Source organism: Talpa occidentalis, unplaced genomic scaffold (genome assembly GCF_014898055.3).
Source record: "Talpa occidentalis isolate TD23 unplaced genomic scaffold, MPIMG_talOcc4v2.1 talOcc4.2, whole genome shotgun sequence".
Lineage (NCBI taxonomy): Eukaryota > Metazoa > Chordata > Mammalia > Eulipotyphla > Talpidae > Talpa > Talpa occidentalis.
This window is the reverse complement of record NW_023602073.1, coordinates 26,912,261-26,935,379: the sequence shown is the minus strand read 5'-3', so window position 1 is coordinate 26,935,379 and position 23,119 is coordinate 26,912,261. Positions and strand designations below refer to the sequence as shown.

Sequence of the window (23,119 nt, the reverse complement as noted above, 5' to 3'; positions counted from 1 at the left end):
TTATGCAGATGATGACTCAAGGGGTGACCAATCTCAAGGCCGTGACAGAATTCGTCCTCTTGGGGTTCCCCACCCAGGGTACCATGAGCTTCTTGCACCCGCTGTTCTTCTCCCTGGTCTACCTGTGCGACCTGCTGGGGTACGGGCTCATCGTCCTCATCACCACCCTGGACCGGCACCTCCACACCCCCATGTACTTCTTCCTGAGGAGTCTGTCCATCTCGGACCTCTGCCTCATCTCAGCCACGGTCCCCAAGTCCATTGCCAACTCTGTGAGGCACAGCAGCTCCATCTCCTTCCCGGGCTGTGTCATCTAGGTCGTCATGATGGTTATTTCAGCAGGTGCAGAGCTGACCCTGCTCACAGTGATGAGCCTTGACCACTATGCAGCCATCTGCCACCCTCTGCACTATGATGTCATCATGAGCAGGGACAGGTGTGTGCAGTTGACAGCTGTGTTCTGGCTGGGTGCGGGTCTCTATGCTGTGATGCTCACAGCTGGAACCTTCTCCTTGTCCTACTGTGGGTCCAATGTGGTCCACCAGTTCTTCTGTGACATCCCCCAGTTATTGCCTTTTTCCTCATCAGGAGATTAAATCAACAAACTTGTCCCCATTCTCATTAGTGTGATATTGGATATGGGTTGTTTCATTTTCATCGTCATTTCCTATGTTCACATCTTCTCTGCTGTCAGGAAGATCCCATCCACAGAAGGTAAGGCCAAGGCCTACTCCACCTGCCTTCCCCACCTGCTGGTTGTGGTTCTATTTCTCTCCACTGGGCTCTTTGCTTATCTGAAGCCAACCTCAGGGACCCCGTCCATGTCTGACCTGGTCATTTCTATGTTCTACACGATGGTGCCCCCCACCTTTAATCCTGTCATATACACTCTAAGGCATAATGCCTTGAAATCGGCTGTGGGGAGACTGATCAAGGGTCCATTCCCCATCAAATGAGATATCACATTGTACAATTATACTCCATCATTTATATAGATTCTCCCTCTAACTTTGATACGTCATCATTACAATGCAATGACTCCTGTCACTAGGTTTTAATCCTTTGGCAGATATTTATTCTGATATTCTTCCATAAGCTATAGTTTCTAAAAATATTGCAATCCTTTGCCAAACCCCTCCCTGCATGATGTTCATAAACTGAATCCAGCTCAGGACTAAAAACATGTACATGCTGTAGAAAGAATGTACTAGAACTCACACATCACCAGCATTTACGTGAAATGAAACAGTGGTAAAAGGCGTCTCTCCTGGGGAGCACATGGGGAAGGGACCTCAGTCCTGAGCATTGGTTCCCTCAGTCTGCGTGTGTCCACTGAGGGTCCTGCCCTCATGGAGGGGGGCAGACATCTGAGTGGGGGCCCCACCCCTCACAATTCCTAATGGGGCGTCTTCCTCTAAGAGACATTCATGCTTCTGTTTAAAAGAAAAAGAAACTGCACTTGAGGAAGGATGGAAGGAGGAAGAGATGAGAGGCCCTTTCTCTCCCTCCCTCACCTCCTGTTGTGTCCAGTCTCTGATTGCTCCCTGCTCACGGGTGACCACTCACTGTGGCTTGGATCTGTGTTGCCCCTAGAATTACTTATGTAGAGCAGGTTTCATGGTTAAAGTCTGGATAAGACACAAAACCATAAAACACCAGAAAGAACACAGGGGAAGCCCTACTGCACAGCCCCCCACAGGTGGACTTGGGGACAAAACGCCAAGGACAGAGAAACTGGCAAAAACAAGTGGCCTCACCACATTAGCGAGCTCCTGTGCCTCTAAAGATGCCATCACAAAACAGACACCTGCTCTGGGGGAAATTGTGTGCACATCACACACCTGGCAAGGGCGAGTGTCCGAAGTACACAAACCTGACAAATGCAACAACAGGAAGGACACCCCAACCCAACATGGCCTCAGACCCCCAGAGACACTTTCCTCACAGGTGGAGGCCGCAGACTCTCACACTTACTACTGCGGTTGAAACAGCCCCGCTCCTGAGCCGGTGACCGAGTCACAGATGCCGGTTTGTGCTGCATAAAATCTCCTGCATTCCTGATGCTTCTTTTGATTTTATCATTGGATAGAATCTGAGTGTCCTGAATTAATCCTGTCATGTCATTTCCTGTGGCGTCTGACTGTGTCTGGGGGAGACAGAGCACCTGAGTTTGCTTTCTGAGACTCACACGTGGGCGCCCAGGGCTGGATGCCGCTCAGCTGGGACAGCGGGAAGGATGGACATTCTCTTCACTGGCTGAGAAGTTTCAGCTAGAAGTTTTAGTGAGGACACGGGATCCCCACGATCCCCACAAGAGGCACCCCAGCTCCTCCAGCACCTCACAACCTTCTCCCTGAGCCCCTAAAGGACACCCTGCCTGGGTGCTAGCACCCACGAGGAGCAGGACAAAGGGGGTGTCATCTCCCGGGGGTCATAGGGGTCCAGAGCATCAGAGGTCACAGTGCCCACAGGCCAGATTCCCCCCAGGCACAGGGCAAGGTTCGTCCTCTGATATTCTTCCATAAGCTATAGTTTCTAAAAATATTGCAATCCTTTGCCAAACCCCTCCCTGCATGATGTTCATAAACTGAATCCAAGGGGGACGGACACGGGGCCGCAGTGTCTGTCCCCCTAAACGTGCCCGCAGGGATCCCCAGAATTGTGAGACACGCCAGGCGCCCTCCCCTCTGTGGCCACGGCCCGTCCCTGCTGGGCAGTGAGTGTCCCTCACCCAGGTCTCAGCCAGGCCCGGGCTCCAAGCAGACGCCCCCTGACCCTACCCTGCCTGCCCTCAGGGCCGCATCCGCCTCGCAGAGCCCTTTGGCCACAAATACCCACATTTCAGGTAAAGGGGAACACACATCGGAGAAGTTCTGGGGTTTGTCCTGTGTGTCCTCCCAGCCCCATGGGCCCAGCCAGGACCACACATGAAGGAGTCACTCCCGTCAGGGGAGGCAGCGGACTTTGGTCACTACGTGTCCCCCACACCTGGCCTCATGGTCCATAAAGCTACCCTGGCGCAGCCAACTCTGCTCCGACCACTGTCCCGTTGGCTCCCATGCCAGAGAGTGATTCCCGCCGGCCGCTCGTCTGGAGGAGGCTCCTCGCACCCCGCGTGCCTCAGCGTCCCTGAACCCTGTCCTCCCTCTGCACGGCTGCCCAAGGGTCCCCCGGCTGCTGCCCCGGACTCGGTCACCTGAGGTGGACCCGGACCCCACACCCCCCTCCCTGCTGCCCATGCCCTCGGCCCCCCAGGGGACCCCAGCCCGGCCATGTACACCCCAAGCCCCAGACAGGATTGTCCATGTGAAGGCGATGTCCAGGCATAGTCAGCAGCAAGTCAGACTCTCAGGCACTAGAGCAGCTGGCAGGAGCGTCAGGACAGGGATCTTCTTGTGGCGCCAACAACTTGTGCATCCCGGTCCTGCTTCTGCTCCGTCTCGTCCCCATCCGGGGTATCTGCTTATTGCCCTGCACTCCCTGTCCCCCACTCTGCCCTCCCACCCCTGCCAGTGCCTCCCTCCACCTGCCAGTACCAGGAGGGCACACGGGAGTGGTGGTGACTTTCCCACTCCCTGTGGACAGGGTCATCCTGGCTCTGACGACAGGAGCACCCCGGTCCCCGCGGAGGTCAGGGGAGGTGATGGGCCTGAGGGGGGACCAGGTCCTGTCCTCACAGGAGTAAAAACTAAGGAAATCACATCTGACACACTCAGGGCACTAATGATCACTGGGATGTGCCGCTGGACGACGCCAATTAAGACAGTGACCTGAAAAATGGTGTTTGTCCCTCTGGAGTAAAGTCACTTGATGGATGAATCTTGGACAGTGTCCAACACACGGACACCAGCTCCAGAGCTCAAATAGCCCAGCCCTGAGGCCCTGCTCTGTCCATGAGGTGGCGCAGGATGGGGTGGAACATCCTGTAAGTGCTCAGAGGCGTCCCCACGAGCCCCGACCATGGAGTGAGAGGCCGGGACACCCTCTATCCGCGCCATGGGGACAACCTCAGGAGAGACAGAACACGGCAGCGGGAACTTCCCCCCCAGACTGCAGGTATCTGCCCCCAGCTGTTTGCAGGGGAGAATCCACTCACACTTGGAAATTTTCAGATTCAAGCCTCATTTTCGACTTGAGAAAGCGATGTAGGTAAACTATTCATTTTAAAAATAATAAAAGCTAATGAATTCTAAATGAGCATAAGTCACTCAATGTCCCACTGCTGGATCAGCCTGGGGAGAAACTCAATGAGAGAAAAAAATAATATATATATATATATATATTTAAGATGATCAAAAATATTGACTTTTAATACATTGATCACATTAGAAGATTTTGATTTATGGGATATGTGACGGTTTTTGCTTCATACCTGGATTTTAGCATTCAGGACACTGAGTATGTTTTTGTACTGAACAAAATCACAACAATTAATGAGATTAGACTATAACAAAGAAAGTCCAGAGGAGGTGCAGCAGACCTCTCCTGTTTCCCCTGACTACTCCCCTCAGCAGTGTATTTCAGTCTGTCTGCCTGTTCTGCTCCCCACTCTGTCTCTGGTGAATCCTCTCACCCCCACACACCTGGCCTGTACCCCAGCTCTTGTATGCATAAAAATAAAAAAAGAAAATTCAGAGGAAATTAAAAATAAATATTGTTAAATTCAGAACATTATGTCTTTTCGTCCTAAATAGTATGACAGAGAGGAGTCAGGTAGAAAATCAGTAACTCTTACAGCAACATGTTGACCGCTTCATAGCCCTGACACAAACGTGAGGCTGGCAGGGACGTGTGACTATTTATGGACATGAACTTGGGATTTTTCACCAACTCCATCACTCAGGAATTGTTAGCGATTTTGTAAAACAAAGTCACAGTATTTAAAGAGGGTCAGGAGGAGATAAATGTCAAAAATTATTCATCATTTTAAATTTGTATGCAAAACACTAAATAGATGTCAAAATTCTTGACCAACACGTATCCTGATTTATTTCCCTGTTTTCATTAAATTATTTGGTATTATTCCCAACAATGTGCTGCAAATATTTTATATGACTACATGCTCCCCAAATTCCTGCTTTAAGTGGAATGGGACGAGGAGCAGAGCGGGCAGGGCTTCCCTGTGTCCAGACGTCCCCACTCACACACAGGCCTGGGGTGAGGAACAAACCTGCACACAGGGGACCTGGGTCCCCGGGACCGGCCAGGACAGCCACATGCACAGACCGTCCGGCTCAGCCCTGGAGCGGCCTCCTCCCTGCACAGATGTGCATGAGTCTGAGGGGGACAGAGGGGCCAGGGAGGGACCCTGAGGGTGGGTGAGCCCATCCTGCAGGAGGGACATGTGGGTGTGACCCAGGAGGAGACTCTGTGGGAAACGTGGTCTCTGAGTCCTCAGATGTGGGGAGTCAGGTGCAGGGAGATGAGGGGATGAGGGGACGGGACCATGATACCCACCAGGAAACTCTGGTGTGGGTGGCGCCCTCATTTGCCATAATCACATTCACCCAGGGTGGACACCAGAAATAAGAAAGTTAGGTTCATGTGCAGTATAATTACAAAAAAATTTCAAAAAAATTTCAAAAATTTTGAGATACAATAAGAGAACTTAACAAGTTATAATGGTCAAAATAAAATGATAGCTAGTAGCCTGCCTCGTATCTAATATTTCCAGAAAAGTGTTAGGATTGCCATCCATGACCTCACACCACACTTTACAGGAGTGTTGTCCCATTTATTTCATCCCCTAGAGTGGGCGGGAATGGCAGCACAATGCCCTGGCCGGGCAAGTCATCAAGAGAAATCGTACCTAGAATGTCTGCATTTTTCACAAGCACATTGAAATGAAAAAACTCATCAGATTTATGTGCAATGAAATGATACTATCATTTAGTATACTTGTAAAGACATGTAAGGAATTGAAGGAGATTTCAACTTGGGAAGTGGAATGCCCCCATGATTGTCACTTGCTGTCTGGCCTCAGCTCCTCTCTGCTGACTGCATCCACCTTTGCTTTCCCGTCTGTGATGGCCAATATTTGAAAACTTCACATGAAAATATTTCATGATAAAAATGTAGTTCCAACTGGATATCAGACATTTAACTCAGTATCAAACAGTTCACCTTGCAAGGAGGCTATTCAGGCTGACCTTGCTCAAGTGAGATCCATGCAGGCACAAAGTAAATATGGTGGCTGTTAATAAAGGTTAGAAAATGGCAACATCTGATTAGAGAAAGAGAAAGACTCCCGGAGACCTACAGACAGCCCCAAGCCAGCCGGTAAGCTTGTGTGGAAAAGAGGTGCACTTGAAAAGGATATGCAGATTGAGGCTGCCCAGGGCCCCACGCCTGCAACCTAGGCTTGCGGGGAGACTCGCGGGGGCCCTCACTGAGGTGAATGTCCCTCACTGACTAATCAGAAACCAGGCACCTGGACACAGGAGCGGGGTGCAAAAGGTGCCATTTCTGCAGACACTGAACTGGGCTACAGCCCGTGTTCTGGACCTGAGGGCTTTGAAACTGAGACCCGGGGCAGGAAATTCGGGGCGTGGTTTCCCCACGACTGTGGGGCACAATGCAGACACAGCACTCCAAAGCCATTGAGGCTTTCTCCATCACTCCCACTCTGTTACCCACTCCCATGGGGTAAAAAAAAAAAACAGCTCCCCAAGGACACTAGGAGAGATCTCTGGTGCCACCTAGTGACCAGAAAAAAAATCACCAACACCCCATAGAATAGGGACCTTTCTTCAGTAAAGACTGCTTGAAACTGACAGATGGCTCCTGGAGGAGCCAGAGGTGAGCAGAGAAGTTCACCCAAGATGCCGGCCAGTCCCAGCAACACAGTGTCCCAATGCATACGGCAAATTAGAAAACAAACAGTAGGGAGTAAAAGAACCACATGCAACCTAGCAACTCCTCAGGAAATAAGCACACCACAAAAAGAAAACCACCCCCAGATCGCAACGACTGTAACTTGGAAGAACTTCTGAGCCTTCCAGAAAGAGAATTTAAAATTGCCATGATTAAAAAACTGACAGAAGTCATAAAGGAAAACAATGATAAGGGAAAAATAATCAATGATCAGAAGAATGAAATTGAGTCCTTAAAGAGGGAAGTAAAAGAAATGCAGGAGATTAAAGAATTAATGGAGGAACTAACGAACTTTGGGAAAAGCAATGAAAGCAGAATAGATGAAATAGAAGAATGAATAAGTACTCTTGAAGACACAGAAATAAAAAGAACCAAAACAGAAAAGGAAAGAGGAGTACAAAGGAAAAAGGCAGAAGAAAGACTTCAGGAAATATCTGACTCCATGAGGAAAGGAAATATAAGAGTTATAGGAATACCAGAAGGAGAGGAAAGAGATGAAGGAACAGAGAAAATATTCAAGGAGATAATTGAAAAGAACTTCCCAAATGTGAAGAAGGAGCTGAAACTTGATATACAAGAAGCAAGAAGAAGACCAAACTTCCATGACAAAAGGAAAAATACAGCAAGATACATAATAGTAAAGCTCCCAAGAATCCAGGACAAGGAAAAAATAATGAAGCTGACAAGAGGGAAGAAAGAGATAACATTCAAAGGAAAACCAATCAGGCTGACATCAGACTTCTCCAAAGAAACACTATGGGCAAGGAGAGAGTGGAGGGACATAGTCAACAGACTCCAAGAAAACAGATGCCAACCAAGAATACTCTATCCTGCAAAGCTCTCATCCTCTATGAAGAAAGAATAAGGACCTTCCCAGAGAAACAGAACCTCTGGAATTTCATTACGACTAAACCCCCACTCCAAAAAGAACTATGAGGAGTCCTAAAGCCAGAGCCTCAGAGGGACGAATAACAATGAAAGAAGGCAAAAAAAAAAAAGTTATTAAAAGAATAAATAAATAAAATCAAAGAAAATACAAACACAATTTGGTAAATACAGATGTTAACATATCAATATTAACTCTAAATGTAAATGGATTAAACTCTTCAATAAAAAGACACAGAGTTGAAGCCTGGATTAAGAAATAAAACCCAACCTTTTGCTGTCTCCAGGAAACACATTTAGCTACAAAAGATAAAAATAGACTCAAAGTTAAAGGATGGAAAACAATCCTACAAGCAAATGGACCAAAATAGAAAGCAGGAACAGCTATACTTATATCAGATAAAACAGATTTCAAACTCAAAAAGATAAAAAGAGAACCCAATGGTCACTACATTATGATCAAGGGGACAATACTTCAAGAAGAAATGACACTCATTAACATATATTCACCAAAGGAAGGAGCACCAAAATATATCAGACAACTATTGTCATCTCTGAAAACAGACATCAGAGAAAACACATACGTAGTGGGAGATTTCAACACACCACTATCAACAATGGGTAGATCATCAAGACGAAAAATAAGTAAAGACACTAAAGCTCTAAATAAGGATCTAGAGCGCTTGGGCTTAACAGACATCTATAGAACACTAAACCCAAAAAAACGGAGTACACATTTTTCTCAAGCGCACACGGATCATTCTCCACGATCGATCACATACTGGGACACAAGACAAACATCAACAGATACACCAAGATTGAAATCATACCAACCATCTTTTTTGACCACAAACAGCCAAAACAGTCTTGACGAAAATGAGTAAGAAAGGAGAAACACACTTTCAGACTTAAAACTATATAGTAAAGCTCTAATAGTTAACAGCATGGCATGGGGACAAAAGCAGACACAGACCCTGGAATATAAAGAGCCCACCCTCATCAGGATGGACAGTGACTCTATGACAGAGGAGCCAGAGCAGGCACTGGAGAGGGAAAGTGGGGAAATGGTGCTGGGAAAAGCAGACAGACACACGCGGCAGAATGAAGCAGGTCCTGCCCCACACCCTACAGAAGAATAGACTCAAACAGGTAAACGCCTGTTTCCATGTGTGACGTCACCATCGTCACACAGCAAACCAAAGTATATAACACCATGAGCAGAAACCCTAAAATACTATTTCCTAAAGATTAAAAGCAAATTATCCCAACAAAAGGACAATTTTAATGTAAGTGCAGTGACAGGTGTTGTGGAAAAGAACTGCAGGAGACACAATTTCAGAGACGAGTAAAGTTTCTCTTCCCGAAGGGCTGGTGATTCCCGTGGTCAGTCACTTCTGCTGGACGTCCATTGTCTTTCCTCCCCACTCCCCTCCCTTGGCTCCCTCCTGCCTTTCTCCATGTCCCTTCCCTCCTGCCTCAGGCCTTTCCGCATCCCCCTCACGGGCCCCTCCAGGGCCTCTCTGTGAAGGGCACACGGTGGGTGACAGGCGACTGTCCAGCTGTCTAGACAGGGACTCAGGGCACTGTTATGACTGATGGTGCCCTCCACGGTGGACACGACAGTTGGGGAATGGAACCTGGAAATGAGGATTTGTCTATTCACGTCCATAGAGGTGTGAGCCAGACACAAAATCACATCTACACACCGAGTATGATAATTACTCCCCGAGAAGCACTGCAGGACACTCCAGTTAACACAGTCAAGTAAACACACACTTTCCTATGGAGGAAGGTCCCTGAGGGCTGGAATCTGGACAGTGTCCAACACACGGACACCAGCTCCAGAGCTCAAATAGCCCAGCCCTGAGGCCCTGCCCTGTCCATGAGGAGGCACAGGACGGGGTGGAACATCCTGTGAGTGCTCAGAGGTGTCCCCAGGAACCCCGACCATGGAGTGAGAGGCCGGGACGCCCTCTGAACGTGCCACGGCGACAATCTCAGGACAGAGACTCGACACAGCAGTGAGAACTTTCCCCCCAGACTGCAGGTATCATTCTGGACTTGAGAAAGTGCCGCAGTTAAACTATTCATTTTGTAAATCATGACAACTAATGCTGACAGTGCCCAAGTCGTCATGTCCCACTGCCCTGTCAGCCTGGGTGAGACTCAGTGAGAGAAAACATTTTCTCTTATAATTTACGATGGTCAAAGATATTGACTTTTTTAATACATTGAGCATCTTAGAAGATCTTGATTTATGGGATATGTGATAATTTTTGCTTCATACCTGGATTTTAGCATCAGCACACTCATGTGTTTTAGATACCAAACAAAATAACAAAATTAATGGAAACAGATTTTATCAAATGAATTTCAGAGCAAATGAAAAAAATAATACTTATTGTTAAATTCACAATGTTATACCTATTTGCCCTGCACATTATGACAGATATGAGTAAAGTAGAAAATCAAAAACTCCTATAGCAGCATGTTGACGGCTTCATGGCTCTGACACGAACGTGAGGCTGGCAGGGACGTGTGACTATTTATGGACGTGAACTTGGGATTATTCCCCAACGCCAAGGCTCAAGGATTGTCAGTGATTTTGTAAAACAAAGACACAGTATTTAAACAGGGCCTGGAGGAGATATATGTCAAATGTTATATTATTTTAATTTTGTATATAAATCACTGAACAGATCTCAAAATTATTGACCACCACATATCCTGATTTATTTCCTTGTTTTTATTAAATTATTTGGCATTATTCCCAGCAATATATTGCAAATATTTTATATTACTACATTCCAAAAATCCTGCCATCGGGCCTCCCCGGTGGCGCAGCGGTTGAGTGCTGGGTTGCGAAGCTGCCCGCAGCCTCTGCAGCGCCGGTTCGATACCTGGCTGCTCCCCGGCTGCTCCCCGGCCACCGGAGGAGGGTTCCACATGGCGCGCAGACCTCTCCTGCCGCCCGCTGCTCCCCTCAGCAGTGTACTTCGGTCCTTCTGCCTGCTCTGCTCCCCGCTCTGGCTCTGGTGAATTCTCTCACCCTCCCGCGCTTCTGACTGTACCCAGTGCATGTATAAACAAAACAAACAAACAAATAAATAAATCTTTTTAAAAAAAAATCCTGCCATCACCAGAACTGCCCCTCCATCACCATCACCCCCACATAGAGGGAAGAGGATGACATTAGGGAGGGGGAGGAGAGAGGGCAGGGCTTCCCCGTGTCCAGACGTCCCCACTCACGCATGGACTTGGGGTGAGGAACAAACCTGCACCCGGGGGACCTGGGGCCCTGGGACCAGCAGGGACAGCCACATGCACAGACCGTCCGGCTCAGCGCCGGAGCGGCCTCCTCCCTGCACACATGTGCATGACTCTGAGGGGGACAGAGGGGCCGGGAGGGACCCGGGGGTGGACGTGTGGGTGTGACCCAGGAGGAGACTCTGTGGGAAACGCGGTCTCTGAGTCCTCAGATGTGGGGGAGTCAGGTACAGGGAGATGAGAAGAGGAGGGGATGGACCAGGAATCAGCAGTGAGGCCACAGGGGCAGGAATCTGACAGAGGAGGTGTCAGGACATGCCGCACAGGGGTGCTGAGCTCAGGTCATTCAGTTTCAGGACAGTGTCAGGTTCCAGGGAGCAGGAAAACAGGGACCGGCACACCCCATCTCCCTGAACACCTGTCACTGTGGGGTCTCCCCAGACAGGGCTGTGCTGGAGGAGCAGGGACAGGCTCTCTAGGGTGGGAGGTGCTGGGCATAGTCACGTGTCCTCTGGGACTGTGCCCTGGACAACCTCTGGGCGGTGTACTGGGCGGAGATCCTGGTGCCTGGGCAGGAGGGGGAGCCGTGGGCCGGAAATGACTGGACACTCGTGGTCTGTCAATTCAGTTCACTGAGAGACCTGATATTCAGGTTTTATCATGGTCATTTAAAAATTCATTTCTTCACGAATTTATGGACAAATGTTTGGACAATACATCAATAGCGCATTCACATGAGATAAAATACGAATTTGCTCAGATAACAATAAAGCATAAATAGATTGCATGATTATTATGTGTTGATAACACATAATAATGTTCAATATTTGTGTTCAATATTGGGAGATATGACAATGTTTTCTTCCTCTTTATTTTTTTATAATGATCATGGTTCCAGGGAGGATGAATTTCACAGCCGTGACAGAATTCGTCCTCCTATGGTTCCCCACCCAGGGGACCATGGGCTTCTTGCACCCACTGCTCTTCTCCCTGGTCTACCTGTGCACCTTGCTGGGGAATGGGCTTATCATCCTCATCACCACCCTGGACTGGCACCTCCACACCCCCATGTACTTCTTCCTGAGGAGTCTGTCCTTCACGGACCTCTGCCCCATCACAACCACAGTCTCCAAGTCCATTGCCATCTCTCTGAGGCACAGTAACTCCATCTCTTTCCCGGGCTGTGTCATCCAGGTCTTCATGATGATTATATCTGTAGGTACAGAGATGTACCTACTCACAGTGATGAGCCTTGACCGCTATGCTGCCATCTGCCACCCCCTGCACTATGACATCATCTTGAGCAGGGACAGGTGTGTGCAGCTGACAGCTGTGTCCTGGCTGGGTGGGGGTCTCTATGCTGTGATGCACACAGCTGGAACCTTCTCCTTGTCCTTCTGTGGGTCCAGTGTGGTCCACCAATTCTTCTGTGACGTCCCTCAGTTAATGGCTATTTCCTGCTCAGGAAATTTAATCAATAAACGTGTCCCCATTCTCATTACTTCAGTGTTGAGTATCTGCTGTTTTATTTTTGTCATCATTTCCTATGTCCACTTCTTCTCTGCTGTCAGGAAGATCCCATCCACAGAAGGTAAGGCCAAAGTCTACTCCACCTGCCTTCCCCACCTGCTGGTTGTGGTGCTGTTTCTCTCCGCTGGAAGCTTTGCTTATCTGAAGCCGACCTCAGAGACTCCATCTGTGTCTGACCTGGTCATTTCTATGTTCTACACGGTGGTGCCCCCCACCTTTAATCCCCTCATATACAGTCTGAGGAACCAAGCCATGAAGTCAGCTATGGGGAGACTGATGAAGGGCCAGTAAACCAACATGTGAGGTATCATTGTTTTCATTAATTAATTACACCATCTTCATTTATGGACCCTCAGTGATTTAGATTTTCCCTCTATTACCAGTCACCATTTTAAAGTAAAATAAGAGTTTTCATTACAGATTTCCTTGCAAATTTTAAAATTGCTCTAGTCTTCAAATCTCTATTTCCTAAATTAAGGCAGCCATTTCCAAAACACCCATCCATGTGACATACATGATATGTATTCTGTTCTTTAAATGTTATGGCTGGTATATAAAAGCATGTTCTAGAACTCACACATCCCCAACATTTTCATGAAATCCAACAGTGGTAAGGGGTCTGTCATCGGGAGCACAGGTTCACGGGACCACAGTCTTGGGGCTCGGTTCCCACAGCCTGTGTTTGTCTCCCCTGAGGCCCGTCCCTGTGGAGGGAGGGGAGACAGTTACGTGGGCCCCACCCCTCCCCCTCCTGATTCCTGATGGGGCAACTTCCTCTGAGAGACATTCATGTTTCTGCTCAAAGGTCAAGTAGAAATTACACTTGACGTAAATCTCCCGGAGATGGATGGAAGTTTCTGAAAGAATCTGAATCTATGAATGAAACTATACTTGATGTTCATTTATACGGCGTTCTGATCTGGTTCCAGCACCTTGAAAGTGTGGTTTTTTTAATGTGAATTATTTTTGTAGAACTATGTTTCATCTTTTAAGTTTTATAATTTTTAAGACAGTTGTTGCTGGTGTGTTTATTTTTAGGGGTTCCCATTTTTGGGGTTCTCAAAGTTGTCTGTTGATATCCTGCACCAGGTCCTCCTCTCCACCTTCTGGTACGTCTGCGATTGGGTCATTTTCTACATCATGTAAAGTAAAGCACGGCTATATCTGTAAATTTTTATTCTCCGGCAGCTTCTGTGCTATAAACGCCGGGGCCTCTCGGCTGCTCACCCACCCTGGGAACATGAGCTGGGGGGAGGCGCCTCCCTCACGTGTCCTTTCTGCAGCAGGACACTGTGTCTCCAAACAGGCCTGATGGATCATAGCAGACTAGGTCCAGAAAATATTTCTCTCATAAAATGTATGTTTTTTAACATTTAAGAATGTTTTTTAATATTCCTTAAAATGCACGTTAACCACCAGACTGAGTTTGTTGAGATTTCAGAATAAAATCTGTGTGGGGAAGTCTCTCAAGTTGCTCATCTTTCCATGAAAGACCCTGACGGCAGGTGTATCCCCCCTGGGCCTCCATCACTCTCGGGCCATGGCCTTTACACACTTTCTGTCTTGGCTTTGAGCGAAGCCTCTAGACTCTGTTGAGAAGAGGATTTGACCTCCCAAGTCGGGTGACGTGGGGTCATGGCGCTGGAAGGGATCATGCTCAGCGAAATAAGCCACAAAGAAAAAGAAAAATACCGGATGGTCTCACTCATAGCAGGAATCTAGAAAACTTAAATAAGGGGCCACAAAAATGAATAACTATAAGAAAGCGAAAATCAAAATCAACAAAAAACTATGAACCAGAGACACTTTTTGGGGGGTGAGGGGCGGGAGGGGAGGGATTGGGGTCAGAATGGGGGGTTGCAATTGTATGGGGAATATAAAAATAAAATTTATTATTTAAAAAAAAAAAAAAGAAAACTAAGTTATAGCCAGAAAGACTAATAACACTGCTCTTGGGTCCAAATTTGAAGGTCCAAATGGTAACATTGGAAGATAAACCATGTTCTTGAGAAAGAGTATAAATGATATGTGGGTATAAATGGTATGCACATATTTTTAATTATTAAATGACGCATAATAACTGATAAATGATTTTATATATTATTTTAATATTTTAGGCATAAGTATAAGATCTTAACATTTATTAATTTTGGAAATCTTTGAAATAATCCACAGAGAGAATTTTTGCTATAATGACTTAACAGAGATGCAAGCTGAAGCACAAAGGATTTAGATAACTTGCTGGAAAAGCATCAATGCCAAGATGGAAATGAGGTTGAAACCAGAGTCTGTGCTCTAAACCACAACAATATGCATTATAAGAAGAAATAAACCCATGTTTTATCCCCTTAACATAGACAACTCCTATTGTACAAATTATGTAATATATAAATATTAATAGTCAAAAAGTTTTCAAAAAAGAATAAACAGGGTAGAATAAAATAGCTTTCCCTTAACACACTATAAATCTTCAAAAACTGAGATTTTAATTAGTGACATGAATAGTCATAAAAATTTGAACAAAATAAAATATCTACATACATAATGCTTTAGAATGTAATAAAGGTTCATTTTTAGTACATTAGGTGAATTAGACTTTTGAATTTTAAAAAAAGATAAATTCTAAGTCATATATAGCCATACTGTACATCAGAATAAACTCAAAATGAATCAGAACTTAAATTAAAAATATAAAATAGCAAAAGTACCAGAAGTAATATGGACACATATTTAGGGGAAAATATTGGAACACTATAACCATTTTTTAAAATACGGTGGTCATAAATTAAAGACAGGAATTTTACAGCATTTAAAATCTAATAGAATATTTTCATCAAATAAAGATTAATAATATGTTCAGGCATAGTAGGGTAACGCATTACAGGCAAAATATTAATGTCTAATGTACACAGAACTCCAAAGAATGAATAAGAAAAATTCAAAATCCAATATTAAAAGGAAGAAAAGACATGCATGGACATTATGCAAACAAAAAAAGATAAATAGCTTAAAAACACATGCTTATATAATCAGAGAAATGCACATTAAACTCTATTGAGATGCCATTTGCCAATTAATAGGCTAGCAGACATATAAATTGTGATAATGTACCATTGACAAGTTTGTAAGGAGACAGACAATCTCATCAAATTTTGGGAATATGTGTAAAATGCAGCATGATTTGAAAAAAAAAAAAGTGATGAAATTTTACAAGTTTTTACCCACTTGACCTTACAATAGCACTTCTGGGAATGTATTGTCCATATACATGCAAATGAACAATGTGACATTCAAGATTATTTGTTGCCTATTCTTGTAAGACAATATTTTCTTTTATTATTGACATTTGTTTATGAAAAGATTAATCCTGTCTCTTGCATTACATAAGTTGTTGGCCTAACATAGTAGAAAATACTGCATTTTAAAATTTATTTTATAACAATATTTTATTATAGAGTTATGTTTATTAGAAATGATGACCTTTCATTTTCAATGCATTTTATCAATTATAATCTGGTGTATTTACACTCTATTGTGAATTAACATTGGCTAATGCCCAAGAATATCTCTGTTCCTACTATGATCATGAAGAGAAAATTATTGCATTCTTCCTGTACAAAATCAAAGCATTCAGTTGAAGAAGTTGATATTTAGTACAATTATTTGAATAGTAATGCAACCAACCACTCTTATCAAGATTTTGACTGAAGATCACGTTTTATACCTAAATGTGAGCTTCCAGACTTTAAGTTTTATTGATAGAACATAATGCAAAGGTCTGTCTCAAGTTATGGCTGTGAAAGGGAATGTATTTATTCTGTTTTATTACCATCATAGCTATGATGCTGAAAGCAGTCAGAATCTGCTTTTTGATGATAACATGAGTTCACTATTTCTTACTATAATTCTGGAATGCTGGTCATTTGAAATTCTAGAATAAAATGTTGATATATATGGGACCTTTTCATCATCTTGGAAAATCACCTGTCTCTTAATATTTGCAGTTAATTAAAACAGCATCTGAATTAGGGCCTCCCCAGTGGCGCAGCGGTTGAGTGCTGGGTTGCGAAGCTGCCCGAGGCCTCTGCGGCACCGGTTCGATCCCCGGCTGCTCCCCGGCCACCGGAGGAGGGTCCCACATGGCGCGCAGAGCTCTCCTGCCTCCCGCTGCTCCCCTCAGCAGTGTATTTCAATCAGTCTGCTTGTTCTTTTCCCCGTTCTGTCTCTGGTGAGTTCTCTCACCCTCCCGTGCTTCTGACTGTACCCAGTGCATGTACAAACAAACAAAACAAAACAAAACAAATAAATGAATAAAACATGCCTCTATAAAAAACAAACAAACAAACAAACAAAAAAAAAAAACAGCATCTGAATTAATGGACGGAGAGTGCTGAACTTACCCTCAAAAACAAATCTGCAGAGAAGCCTTGGTTCCTGCTGTATACGGGCATTACTATTAATTAACTTGTGGATGTCAGTGACCATGTATCAAAGTACTTTATGACAACACAATCAAAATATAACCTTGAAAACAATAAAATCCAAGATGATATGTTCTCCCCAAAGAATAGCAGTAATGCAGTTTTGATTTGATACAGAGAAAACTCTAGAAGCTCTGAGTCTTGACATAGACACATTCAGAATTTTAAATGTGCAGAGAAATTAAATTGCCTTAAGTGGACTTTGATCAGTTTTTTTTTTAAGTTATTTATTTATACAAAAACAGGGGCATAGGCCATATGCGCGGGAGGGTGAGCGGATTCACCAGAGGCAGAATGGGGAAAAGAATAAGCAGACTGATTGAAATACACTGCTGAGGGGAGCCGCGGAGAGGTCTGCTGCACCATGTGGGTTACTCCCCGGCTGGGAATCCAACCAACTTTTAAAAAAAGGAAAGATTAAATTGCTTTAAACCACAGACCACTTTGGAGTATCAGTTTATTTTAAGCCTCAGTGGTTATATTTCCAACATCACTTTTAGAAATTGGTCTGATATTTTTACCTGCTTTCTACAAATGTACTTGTCACTTTTGATTAAATTGAATACATGTATTTTTCAACTCAGTGAATTTTATTACCTTTAAATATGAGATAAATAAGTATTTTTTTGGTTTATCTTTTGAATCATTTTGAATGATTCAAAGTCTAGGGCAAAGTGAAAATAAAATTCTTCTGTTTTTATTTTTTTAAAGATTTATTTATGCATACAAGAGCTGGGGTACAGGCCAGAGATGCGGGGGTGGAGGTGAGAGGATTCACCAGAGACAGAGTGGGAACAGAACGAACAGACTGACTGGAACGCACTGCTGAGGGGAGCAGCAGGTGAGACAGTAGAGGTCTGCTTTGCCATGTGGGTTATTCCCTAGCCAGCTGGGGATCGAACTGGTGCTGCAGAAGCTGTTGTTTGCTTCATAGTGCGTTGCTTAACCCCTTGTGCCACCAGGGAGGCCCAAATTCTTCTGTTTTAAAAGACTAAAATAAATCACTGAAAAATAAATACATTTTTTAAAAGGAAAAAAAAATAATTGCCATTTGTCACGTCTTTGCTGTCTTGTTTTGGGGTTCCATTTCTGCCCCTTTGTGTGTGCGGTGCCCCCCTCACACTCCCAGGGAACACCCGCGTGAACACCCTCCTGCTTCCACAATTCAAGGACAGGGAACCCCAAGGGTAATAAACAAGTAGCCCCCTCACACTAGAGCGTGTCCTGACCCCCGCACGGATGTGTTTGTTCACATCCCGGGATGGGTTCATCCTGCGGGGCCAGCGGAGTCCAGAGCGTGATTGTGTCATTATTCAGCGTTAACGTCTAATAAGCTGGGCGGACTCTGTCCTGCTGCTTCCTGGGATCTCGGAGAGCCTCTGATGACGATGCTTCAGCTCCTCACACTCAGCCCACACTTTCCATCATGTCACCTTCCCTCAGCGTGTGCTGGACATGATGGACAGACTCGAGTCTGTGTCCGGAGAGACTTAAATGTGGAGAATGTGCTCCTGGGCTGAGAAGCTTTTCTCAGCCGAGATGAGCAGGAAGGACAAACCATTCTCTTCATTGGTTGAGGAGTTTCAACAAGAAGGGTTTAAGTAAGGATGCAGGATCTCCCAACCCCGGTGAGCAGCACCCCAGCCCCTCCAGGCTCCAACGACCTTCTCCCTGAGGCCTAAAGGACAGCCCACTCAGCGCTGACCCCACCTGCCTCTACCACACAGGCAGAGCAGGAGGATGTGAGTGTCATCTCCCGGGTGGTCTCGGGGGTCCAGAGCATCAGGGGTCACAGTGCCCAGAGGAAGGATCCCCCAGGGGCGATCATGTGTTAACCTCGATTCTAAGGGGGGGACATGCAGGAGCACTGGTGGTCAGATGGTGCAACAGTGTGTGTTCCCCTAAAGGTGACCGCGGGGATCCCTGGAGTTGGAAGAAGCGCCAGGCGCCCTCACGTCTGCGGCCATGGCCGTCCACGCTGGGCAGTACGTGTCCCTCACCCTGGCCTCGGCTAGCCCGGACACTGATTGGATGCCCCCTAACCACCCCCCACGCCCGCGCTGTCCTCGGGGCCGCGTCCACCTCACAGAGCCCTTTGGGCACAAATACCCACATTTCAGTCAAAGGCGAACACGCATCGGGGAGGTTCCGGGACTTGTCCTGTGTGTTCTCCCATCCACGGGCCCAGCCAGGACTGCTCATGAAGGGGTCACTCCCATCAGGGGAGGAAATGGACTTTGGTCACTCCGTGTCCCTCCCTGCCCAGCCTCATGGTCCACGCAGCTACCCCAGGCATGGTCAGCTCCACGCTGACCACTGTGCAGTTGGCTCCAATGCCAGAGTGATTCCCACCAGCCGCTCGTCTGGAGGAGGCTGCTCGCAATCTGTGAGCCTCAGCGACCGTGAGCCCTCTCTTCCCTCCGCACGGCTGTCCATGGGTCCCCCCTGCTGCTGTCCTGGGCTTGGGGATCTGAGGTGGCTGCCTGGATGCTACAGGGGGACACGGACCCCCCGATCCCCACCTTGCCCTCCTTAAGACCCCCATGGGACCCCAGCGCAGGCTGTGTCCACCCCAATGTGGGACCCGGATTGTCCACGTGAAGGTGACGTCCACGCGAAGTCAGCAGCAAGTCACTCTCAGGCACTAGAGCAGCCGGCAGGAGCATCAGGACAGGGAGAGTAGCTGTGGCGCCAACGCTCGCGCTTCAGGGGATCCAGCCTTTGCCCCGTCTCCACCCGGTCCGGAGTGTCTGCTCATTGTCCTGCTCGTCCTGTCCCCCACTCGGCCCCTCCCACCCTGCCAGCACATCACACAACACCTGCCAGGCCCGGAGGGCACACGGGGGTGGCGGCGACTTTCCTGCTCCCTGTGGACGCGGCTCGTCCTGGCTCTGATGACAGGAGCACCCCGGTCCCCGCAGTAGTCAGGGCGGTGATGGGCCTGGGGACCAGGTCCTGTCCTCACAGGCTAAAAACTAAGGAAATTGCTTCTGATACACTCAGGGCACTAATGATCACTGGGATGTGCCACAGGATGACTCCAATTAAGACAGTCAACAACAAAATACTCTCGTCCCTGTGGAGGAAGGTCCCTGAGGGCTGGAATCTGGACAGTGTCCAACACACAGACACCAGCTCCAGAGCTCAAATAGCCCAGCCCTGAGGCCCTGCTCTGTCCATGAGGCGGCGCAGGACGAGGTGGAACATCCTGTGAGTGCTCAGAGATGTCCCCACGAGCCCCGACCATGGAGTGAGAGGCCGGGACACCCTCTGTCTGAGCCATGGGGACAACCTCATGACAGAGACTCGACACGGCAGCGGAAACTTTCCTCCCAGACTGCAGGTATCTTCCCCCAGCCGTTTGCAGGGGAAAACCCAAAAATATTTGGAAAATTTTAGATTTCAAGCCTCATTTTAGACGGGAGAATCGTTGCAGTTAAACAATTCACTTTGTAAATCGTGACAACTAATGCTGACGGGGCCCAAGTCATCATGTCCCACTGCCCTGTCAGTCTGGGTGAGGCTCAGTGAGAGAAAACACATTCTCTTATAATTTACGATGGTCAAACACATTGACTTTTAATACATTGAGCATATTAGAAGATTGTGACTTCTGGGAGATGTGACGATTTCTGCTGCCTACCTGGGATTAGCATCAGCACACTCAGTCTGTTCTGGGAGCTGAATAAAATCACAGTAATTAATAGAATTGGATGGTGATGAAGACATTCCTGAGGGAATTAAAAATTATACTTATTGTTAATTTCAGAATGTTATGCCTTTTCTCCTAAACATGATGACAGATATGAGTCAGGTAGAAATTCAGTAACTTGTCAGTGACACTGTTGACGTCTTAAAGGCTCTGGCACTAACATGGTGGTGGCGCAGACATCTCTGTATTTGTGGATGAGAACTTGGGATTTTCCCCCAACTCCACACCCAGGGATTGTCAGTGTAATTGTAAAATGAGTCACAGTATTTAATCAGGGCCTGGAGGAGATATGTCAAGCTATTTTATCCATTTTAAGGATGTATTTAAGGTCACTCAACAGATGTCAACATTTTTCACCATCGCGTACCCTGATTTATTTTCTTGTTTTTATTAAATTTCTGAAATTATTCCCACCAAGGTGCTGAAATTATTTTATATTACTATATTCTCCTAAAAATCCTGCACTCCCCATGGCCTGCCCCTCACCTCCCAGAGAGGGAAGAGAGGGTGAGATTGTGGGGAGGAGAGAGGGCAGGACTGCCCATGTCCAGACGTCCCCACTCACGCACGGGTCTAGGGTGAGGAGCAAACCTGCACCCGGAGGACCCGGGTCCCTGGGACTGGCAGGGACAGCCACACACACAGACCGTCCAGCTCAGCCCCGGAGCAGCCTCCTCCTTGCACACATGTGCATGACTCTGAGGGGGCCGGGGAGGGTACTGGGAGGCACCCGGGGGTGGATGAGCCCATCCTGCAGGAGGGACGTGTGGGTGTGACCCAGGAGGAGACTGCAGGAAACGTGATCTCTGAGTCCTCAGATGTGGGGAGTCAGGTTCAGGGAGATGAGAAGATGAGGGGATGGACCAGGAGTCAGGAGTGAGGCCACAGGGACAGGAATCTGACAGAGGAGGCGTCAGGACATGCCTCACGGGGACGCTGAGCCCAGATCATTCAGTTCTAGGACAGTGTCGGGTCCTGGGGAGCAGGAAAACAGGGACCCGCACACCCCATTTCCCTGCACATCCGTCACTGTGGGGCCTTCCCAGACCAGGGCTGTGCTGGAGGAGCAGGGACAGGCTCTCTAGGGTGGGGAGGGGCTGGGCATGGTCACGTGTCCTCTGGGACTGTGCCCTGGACAACCTCTGGGAGGTGTGCTGGGCTGAGATGCTGGGGTCTGGGCAGAAGGGGAAGCTGCGGGCCTGGGAATGACTGGGCACTTGTGGTCTATCAATTCAGTTCACTGAGAGACTTGATATTCAGGTTTTATCATGGTCACATAAAAATTCATTTCTTCACAAATTTATGGACATGTTTGGACAATACATCAATAGCACATTCACATGAGATAAAATATAAATTGCTCAGATAATGATAAAGAATAGATTGCGTGATTGTATTTGTTGATAACCCATTTTGTGTTCAATTTTGAAAGATATAACAATGTTTTCTTCCTCTTTTTTTTTTTTTTTTTTTTGTAGAAATGATGGTTCCAGGGGGGATAAATCTCTCAGTCGTGACAGAATTCATCCTCCTGGGGTTCCCCACCCAGGGGACCATGGGCTTCTTGCACCCGCTGCTCTTCTCCCTGGTCTACCTGTGCGCCCTACTGGGGAATGGATTCATCGTCCTCATCACTACCCTGGACCGGCAGCTCCACACCCCCATGTACTTCTTCCTGAGGAGTCTGTCCCTCACGGACCTCTGCCTCATCTCAGCCACGGTCCCCAAGTCCATTGCCAACTCTCTGAGGCACAGCAGCTCCATCTCCTTCACAGGCTGTGTCATCCAGGTCTTTGTTCTGATTATGTCAGCAGGTGCAGAGATGCACCTGCTCACCGCGATGAGCCTTGACCGCTATGCTGCCATCTGCCACCCCCTGCACTATGAGGTCATCATGAGCAGGGACAGGTGTGTGGAGCTGACAGCTGTGTCATGGCTGGCTGGAGGTGTCTTCTCTTTGATGCACACAGCTGGAACCTTCTCCTTGTCCTTCTGTGGGTCCAATGTGGTCCACCAGTTCTTCTGTGACATCCCCCAGTTACTGGCTATTTCCTGCTCAGGAAATTTAATAAGCGAACTTGTCCCTATTCTCATTGGTGTGGTCTGGGGTATGTGCTGTTTTATTTTCATCGTCATTTCCTATGTCCACATCTTCTCTGCTGTCAGGAAGATCCCATCCACAGAAGGGAAGGCCAAGGCCTACTCCACTTGCCTTCCTCACCTGCTGGTTGTGGTGCTGTTTGTCTCCACTGGATGCTTTGCTTATCTGAAGCCGACCTCAGGGACCCCGTCCATGTCTGATCTGGTCATTTCTATGTTCTACACGGTGGTGCCCCCCACCTTTAATCCCATCATATACAGTCTGAGGAAC

The 23,119-nt window shown here is 47.0% G+C and overlaps 1 protein-coding gene across 1 annotated transcript; it reads left to right on the top strand.

Moving 5' to 3' along the window:
* Window positions 1–11,928: 11,928 nt before the first annotated feature.
* Window positions 11,929–12,846, top strand: LOC119251069 (olfactory receptor 14A16-like). Its single transcript, XM_037518570.1, has one exon. The coding sequence runs from the start codon at window positions 11,929–11,931 to the stop codon at window positions 12,844–12,846; it is 918 nt and encodes a 305-aa protein (XP_037374467.1).
* The last annotated feature ends 10,273 nt before the right edge of the window (window positions 12,847–23,119 follow it).